This window comes from Athene cunicularia (assembly GCF_003259725.1).
Source record: "Athene cunicularia isolate RWA chromosome 10 unlocalized genomic scaffold, athCun1 chr10_part1, whole genome shotgun sequence".
Taxonomy (NCBI): domain Eukaryota; kingdom Metazoa; phylum Chordata; class Aves; order Strigiformes; family Strigidae; genus Athene; species Athene cunicularia.
In genome coordinates, this window is record NW_020799112.1 from 10,412,279 (window position 1) to 10,420,512 (window position 8,234).

Sequence of the window (8,234 nt, forward strand, 5' to 3'; positions counted from 1 at the left end):
TGGAGGCAGGAGGACAGCCTGTGTGTGTGGTGGCAGAGGGCATGTGGGATGTCCAGCTTGCAGAGCCAGCTGATTCCCCATGGCCGTGCCCACCCATCCCTGCTACGTTATGGTAGGATTGGTGGTAGGATTGGTGTTGAAGGGGTGTAAGAGTAGGCACAGGCAGCATTAGTGCTCATAATGCTCGTGCTTAACACCAGCTGTCTGAGATGTGTGTCTGCGGTGATGTGTAAAGGAGGAATCAAGAGGAAAGATGTAAAGAGAAAGCTAGAGCCATTGGGTAAGGGGACTGACTTGTGACATGAGTTAATTCCTTGTCCTCTCAGTCTACCTGTGCTTCTTGAGACAGCAAATTTAAGGAAAAGCAAAGGATTAAGAATTTAGCCAACAAAGTTTCACCGTCTTTTGAAATAAGCTCTGCATCACATGCCTCAGCCCTTGCCTTAGCAGCCCTACCTCCTTGGAGGTGGTATATACACACAGGCTGACTAAGCCCCGTGTGACACGCTGCCAGGAGCAGCTGCCACGGGGAGTTCCCTTCAGAGCAGCGTCTGGGTGGCTGCTCCTCCGTGGATGGGGTTCTCACAGCAGTGACAGCTCAGCTGAGCTTTCCCCAGCCTCAGACTGTTAACCGTCACCTGTGTTTGGCCATGTCACCTTCTGCACATTTACTTGGTGGTAACTTGCTCTGTGCTTAATTTCTCCCCATTTCATACAGTTTTTTTGTACTGGCTATCTTGGATGGAAGGTGTCCAGTGGCAGTGTCTTTCCAGAGCATTTGTGGCAGCCTTTCAGCTTCATGTTCCCCTGCTTCCAGCCTCTTGTGGAGCCAGTGAGTGAGTTTTGTAGCTTGCTGTGATCCTCAAACGACTAATCTTTCCTAGGAGACACGAACAGGCAGAATTGCCCTTGAAGACATTTGGTGACAGTCTCTGCCTAGTGGCATTTCTCAGCTTGCTCCCTGACCTGAGGGGACTGGACAGAAAGGAACCTGCCAGGGCTGTGCTGGCTGACAAATCCAGAAATTACGTTTCACTGTGTGCATGTTGGGAGCTCGATGATGTCTACTGCTTCTCGCTGTGCCTTCTTCCTGCAGACTGAGTTAGCAGCACAGTAGAAGCATCCGTGTGGGAAAACCCTAAATCCAGAGACTTGCAGGCTGCTCCATGTTGGTGGTAGCTGCCTGGCTGTGGTGCAGGCTGTGTAACATAGTGTGAAATGGGCATCTCTGCATCCTGCTTGGGCTTGGCTTTGGAGGCTGGGAGATTGTCCCTTGGACATTCTAATGAATATGACAGTGTTTGGGGCAGGGTCTATTCTGTCCCATAATAATATTGATCAACAGGCATCAGGCAGGTGGGATTCTCATGTAGCCTCCTGTCACTGAAGGGACATAGTTGGCCAATATCAAGTTCTCGGTGATTGTTCTGCAAACCGGCAATGATGACAGACCTGACAAGTTCCCATCCCCGCAGGCTTGGGTGGGCACCGAATCAGCCCCACGTGTGGTCAGGGTTAGGCCCTTCCTCTCAGGGGCACCTGCAGTTTCCGGCACACGCCTTGAAATAATTCCATCTCTCCATGTGTAATTTTGCGTGTCATTGCCCCTAATTGCATGCTTAACACACACTCTTTTAAAATGCAGCCCTTTTATCAGCAGTAGGTAGTAGCAGGTTTAATAGGGTGTTTGAATTCCTATAAAATTAATCTGTAGCCTTCTGCGATAGGAGACGGGCAGGGAGCCATGTGGTTCATATCCAGTGTTGATAAACTTGTTACAGAGGCAGGAAACATTTCTGATTGGAGCAGTGACAGAATAATTTGGAGTGGAGCCATAAAAAGAGTGGATGGTGATGGTTTGAGCACAGCAGAGATTGAAACTGCTGGTGTGTGGAAGCAGCGCTGCCAGCTAACATTGACTTAGTGTCTCTGGAGAACTCTAACAGCAAATGCATTTTATTAATGGCAATATTCTTCAGGAAATGCTGAGCCTTGTTTCGGAGGTGGAGCTCTCCTACGAGTCCGTGGGTTTGGAAATCGGCCAGACCAAGACCTGTTCAGCTTAGCTTGCTGCTGGTCAGTGCTGTGGCCTCTGGCTGTAGGAGGCAGGTTGCCTAAGGGCACGTTCTGTGTACTGTCTGCTTGCAGCTGGAATATCCTTTTCTTTTGTGGCAGATGCATCCATCTATTCTCATTCTGGATTTACCTATATGGGATAAAAGGCTCAGAGACAAGAGGTCACATTTTTAGCCGTTCTTTTGTTGTCTTTTCTGTGTTTCCCAGTACATGAACTGGTGGGAGACACTGTCTTTATGGATTTCCAGCTGGGCTTGTGCTCTTGCTGCCAGTTCCCCCTGAGGGGTAAGTGCTCCAACCAAGCTGTGACTATTGGCATTGAGGTACCAAGGTGGGCTTGAATACTTTTGCTTCCACTTAGTTGTCTTATGGGGGTTGATCAGCCTTGGAGGAGGCTCTGGTGTGCAGGTGAGGGGGAGCCCTTGCTTGTCATGGGCTGCCATGGCAGTTGAGGCCCTTGCTGCTCTTGCTTTTGTCATCACTTCACCTTTTTCCAGTTCTTCTCTAATTGAATCCAACATGGAAGAAGCCAGTGCAGACAGAATGGGTGGCTGTTGGGCACAGTGCGGAGTGGCAGAAATTGTGCAGGTTGTACAGCCCTAGAGATGTGTGATGGAGAGTGCTGAGCACAGGTGTCATGGGTCACCTAACAGGGCTGAATTTCACATTACCCCAGCCACACTCATGGAGAACCGTGCTTCCTTTGTTGTGTAAAACTAGGATGTGATTAACCAAGGAAAGCAACTCCCACTGCAACACTGTCTTTTCTTTGCAGGGAGGCTGTTGGAAGGGGATTCTCTGGAGCTGAGCTGTAGTGCTGGTCCTGCAAAGGTGATACTGGAGCCAAACCAAGTCGTGATTTTGGACTGTAACCTGTCCCCTGTTGAGCAGGTGATCAATATCACGTGGAAGAAGAATGGGTTTCCATTAGTGGAGCAGGAACATCTCCATGTGCTTCCAAATGGATCGCTCTTCATCTCATCCCAGGCCGTGGCAAAGGACAGTAAATATCCTGAGAGGGCTGATGCTGAGGGTAATTACTCCTGCGTGTCTCACAGTTCCCTAGGGGCTATCACCAGTCAAACGGCTGCAGTCAGATTTTCAAGTAAGTGTTGTTTTGTTTTTTTTTAATTTTTCCCCCTCCTGGTGTTTATACAGGCCATCTGCCTCCCAGAGAGTTTGAGATAAAGTGTCTATGAAGTGGAATGATGTGTAGGTGGGATTTGGGATAGTCCCCAAACAAGCAGTGGTGTCTTTCTGTTATCCCATTGTTAACATCATGTTTAACTCTCCCAGGTAAGTGCCATCAGCCATGAATTAAAAACAGGATCCTCCTCCCTCTCCAGAAGACAGTGCTTGTTTTTGCAGAGAGCTCAACACTTCGCAGCCCCAAGTGCAGCGCCCTCTGCCTGAGGAGGTGATTGTGGAGTCTGGCTGTGACAGCTCTGGCTCTCCTTACCAAGCCTATGAAGGGCTTGTTGCCACAGTGACATAGATAAGGAGCACTGCCCTAAATCTGTGAGTGCTGGCTGAAGCTAAGGGGCTGGATGATGGGGAAGGGGTTGGGAGGAAACTCCCATTGCCTTTCTTCTGCAAGAGTCACCTCTGGATAGTGTGTGCAGGAATGCACCTGCATTACTTTTGTGGGGACAGCTGGAAGGACTGGCTGTGTTTGCGATGGGGCCACTTGATTGATGTGTTGTGTGCTCCCAGCTCGACTGTGCTGAGCTCTTTCTTCTGTCCACATCCCAGAAGTGGCAGTGGGTGCCCTGCAACTCTGTCCAGATCAGGATCTGCCCTGAGTGAAGAGTGTGGGTACACTGATAAAGAGAGTTAATCACTGAGAGACAGTCAGGTGGATGTGGGTGGTCACTTGAGGGGCAAAAAGCACTGGAAACAAGCCAGGGTCTACTCAGGTGGTCTAAGTTCCCCTTTGTCTCTGCTCTCAGTAGCTGGCTTAGAACTTAGCAGGCTTCTAGTGGCACCTACTGCTCTCCGCATTTGGAACGTCTGGTGACTTTGATGGCTTTAGTGTGTCTCAGTATGGCATTATGAAAATGATAAAGACTCTGAACATAGCTGGGAACTGATGCACCAAGGGAGGCCTTGGGGTCTTTCATCTTCTGTTCTCTGATGGTCCTGATGGACGGGATGTTGGATGTCTTCCCTTCTGATGGCTTTTGTTTGTGAAAGCTTAGCTCTGCCTTTAGCGCAGTGAGTGGCAGAAGAGCAGGAGTTTAATCTTCAGTAAAACAACTTATCTGATGAGAGCCCAGGCTGGTGACTGCAGTGAGCAGGAGTGTTGAGGCTCGCTGTGTGCCTGGTGGAGCCAGGGAAGGTACCAGGATCCCAGTGGGGACAGATGTGCTGAATTTCAGTTCCCAAGCATGCTCTCTTAAAGCACAGTGCTGATGATACCAGGTGTGGGAGGAAAGCAGGTAAGCCAAAATGGTTTTACAATGCTTCAGTGCCAGTAAGCATGTCCCAGTATGTGTCCATCACCCTGCTTTTCAGCTGCATTATGCAGCAGGAGAGAGCAGTGTGCTCAGGGCTTCTGGATAAGGAAATCTTTGTGCATCAGCATGGTCTGAAATACCTATAATGAGATCCTCCACTCCCACAGAGACCAAGCTAGACCATGGCATTAGATTTGTGCTCCCTGGCAGCCTTCTACCATTATCATTGTGCAATGGCTAGACAGGACCCAGAGCTTCTGGCCTCATGGCTGCCTCTTCTCTCTGATGCTTCTCTTGTTCTTGTTTCTAATGGTGCATTTGAGTGGTGTTGGCAGTGTCAAAACTGCAGAAGGGGGAGTTTGAACTGAAATGGGCAAGCAGGGCAGGGTAACCTCTTCTGACACCTTTTTGCTAATCTGAGGGTTCCCCTCATGTAGTCCCAGTTCTTGGTGCTGGGCCTGAGGAGCTGTGAGCAATTCAGATGAGAAGCTGATCAGATACTTTCCAGCCTGTTCTGCTGTTACAGGGTGGCCTGGTCTGGTAAGGACTTGGAAAAGCTCTCCTGCAAGGAACTGAGACCAAGTTCAACTGGAGAACTGCAGGGAGGAGGTCAGAGCCCTGAGTAGAGAGAATGGCAGCACTAGGTCTCACACACTGGATTTGGCTCTGCACATCTGCTCAGCTGCCTCTGGGTCACCGTTGGTCTCTTCTGGGTTCCCTGGTGAACAGACAGCACAGTTTGGGGAGGAACATGGAGGAGACTTGGGGAGTTTGGTGCTGACCAAGGCATGTTGAGACCAAGGCAGAGCCAAGCAGCTGTAGCTCTCTCAGTAGGTGATGAATGCAGTAGGTGCCACTGGGTTTGCTGAGATGTTCCCAACAGGAGAATTTACCCCATGTCAACATGGTGTAAATCTCTGAACTCCAGGGGAAACTCCAGTCAGTGAAGAGCAGTGTGGAGGCTGGGGTGGATGGTTGTCTACGTGACACATAGTGTGGGCCGCCACTGGGTGTGAGGGACTGTCTTGTGAGGTGAGTAGCTCTTTATAATGGAAGAGATGAAAGAAAGGGCTCTTCAGGTTCTTTTTTGTTTTGATCTTTGAGAGACTCCAACATCTGAACCACTGAATTGTTGGGCAGTATTCAAGAATAAAATTCCTTTGTATTCAGGAATGGCTTCTGGAACTATATTAAATGTGTGAATGCCAGTAAATGATTCCTTGACGTACCAAACAGATGAGGTTAGAAAATAATGCAAATACAGTAACACCTCTCTAGTACAGTGACTTCTGTAGGTGTTGATGGATGCAGCTGCACAGCACACCATCAGGGCTGAGGTGCTTTCGCACTTGCTCAGAGCTGTGGTAGGTGAGGATGCAGAGTGGATGTCCTAACTCCCACTGTACACTGGGGATGTATTTATCTCTGGTACCCCAGGCAGGGCAGTCCAGGTTTGACTCGTGCATGTGCTTCAGGCTGTGAGCACTGTGCTTGCTGTAGAAACCAGCACTCCTGATGGCAGGTGAAACTTTTGCCAGATCAGGGGAATACCTTTGACTTTGCAACATGTCCCCTTTTCTGCTCAGAAAATGTTTAGCAGCAGTACCCATAGATTGATGGTCACCCATGCCTCATGCTCCCTCCTTTCAGTGATTTGTAGTGCCAGATAAATAGCTGGTTCCAGTATTTTGTTAGGGTTAAGGGACCCCTGAGGGCTGTGAAGATGGAGTCAGGGATCCTACACACAGATATCATCAGGGGAGTTGTGAGACCTGGAGTAGAAAAGGCATCATTAATCCAGGAGGATTTATTCAGCTGCTCTTGCCGCAATCCCAACCACCCTCAATTAGGATATATTCCCTTTTAGGGGTAACTTTTGTTGAAATTTGCACCATGTCTCTTGCCTGATAGCAATGGTTTGTGCCTTGACAAAATGTATAGATGAGTGATTTAAATCGCCCTTCCCTCCCCCTGGATTTTTCCAGAGCAGTATACATAGGTGACGTGTCTCTCCATCCCATTCTGGGTTTTTCCTAGAAATGGAGTTTCAGGTGAACTCTCTCCTTGAGTGTACTCACATCTCCTTTTATTACCATCTGCACAGGGAAAGCGCTGCTTCTGTGGCACACATGTGCACCTGACATAACATATTCATTTCTGAATGGAGAGCAGCGAGGGAATTGATTAATGAAATGCATCTCTTGCTTCAATTTGTTTTGTGGGTTGGGCAGAAGCATTTGCTACATTAGCATTCAGCTGGTGCAAATGAGAATTGTAAAGGCCTTTTTTTTTTTTTTTTCCCCCTGCTGCTGAATACAGTAGTATATCCAAGGCTGGAGTTACTCTTTGTGCTGATTGCCCTGGGCACTGCTGATCAGTACAGGCCAGTAGACGAAAACCTGTTCAGCAGGTGGGATACGTTATCCCTGCCATCAGCCTGTGCTTCTGACCCGCAGCATGTTTCCTTCCCCAGGCTGGGGATTCATCCATGGTCAGCCATCCACACTTCGTGGCAGTGGTGGCCATGGCAGACAAGGAGGAGCGAGTCTGTGACTGCTTTTGGTGTGAGCATGCCTGTTAAGTGAACAGCTGCTCAGGCTGATGAATTAGGTTTGTGGGTTTCTCTGAGCCCTGCATGCTCCCACGTGGAAATACCAGTGGTGTTATTTTAGTTGTGGGAAGGTATAGCTTTCTACCAGTTAATAACTACATTTGTGAAGATTTGTTAAAGCTGTTAATTTAGCTTAAACATTTTGTGCGAGGGCGGTTCTAGAAAATTACAGTAATTGTGACTGTCAGATGAAGACGTTTGCTGTGCCTGGAGGGAATGGGCCTGTATTGGGTTGGGTGGCTGCTGGCAGCAAGTGCAGGAGAGGTTTGATGTGTTATTGCACCTGGAGGGACAGGCCACAGCAGGAATCAACGCACATGGGCTCTCGTGATCCGCTCTCCACACAGAGAAGGTCTCTTCTCAGCACAGTGTCTGGGATTTGAGGAAAGGCAGACTGTGATTTACTTTTATTTTAAGGATTTATTTTATGGATTTTATGCTATTTATTATGTGGAATGAAATGATCTGGACCATCCGCAGATAGGACTTCCAGATTATGTTGCGAGTACGTGGAGAACTGGTGTCTGTGAAGAGGCAGGAGCAAGCCCTGTATGGATTTGCTGAGCAGCACAGGTCCTGTGCTGCCATATGGCCATGCAGCCAGTTCTGGCTCTGCCTCCACCGCACTGTGGGGCCGTGGCAAATCGCTCCCATGGCTTTCTGTGCGTGTTTCCCTTCCACCCCCCAGGCCTGTTCAGAGGTGAGCCGTTCAGAGACAGGTCGTCTGGGCAGTGTACATGATCTCAGTGGGGCCCAAAGTTGCCCCCATCTTAGAAATACCTACTAGTAATTGTAAAAGATACAAAGGGGATGAGCACACGGAGAGTCTGGGGGCAAAGCGCTGTGGGAGAGAGCTGCAAGCCTGTTTCAGAAGGCCGAATTCCTTGCATAGACTGCATTTTCTGCCTGGGGTGTAGTGTTGCTGGCTGGCAGTCTTTCCAAGCTCACGGCCTCCTGCACGGATCAGGCTGCTGGGAGAGGGGGAGGGTGCTGTGTTTCCCCATACTGCAGTCACCCCTGGGCTCGAGGCTAAAAGTCTTGGCACACACGGTTTGGCTCCAGCTGGGTTTAACATGTCGGGGGGGGGGGGG

General features: G+C 49.3%; 1 protein-coding gene across 1 annotated transcript in view; it reads left to right on the forward strand.

Moving 5' to 3' along the window:
* The first annotated feature begins 225 nt into the window (after window positions 1-225).
* Window positions 226-8,234, forward strand: part of IGDCC4 (immunoglobulin superfamily DCC subclass member 4) — a 69,625-nt gene continuing 61,616 nt past the window's right edge. Inside the window, exons 1-3 of the mRNA XM_026856045.1 lie at window positions 226-280; window positions 2,284-2,361; window positions 2,852-3,181. Coding sequence (XP_026711846.1) covers window positions 226-280; window positions 2,284-2,361; window positions 2,852-3,181 — 463 coding nt within the window. The remainder of the gene's footprint in view (window positions 281-2,283; window positions 2,362-2,851; window positions 3,182-8,234) is intronic.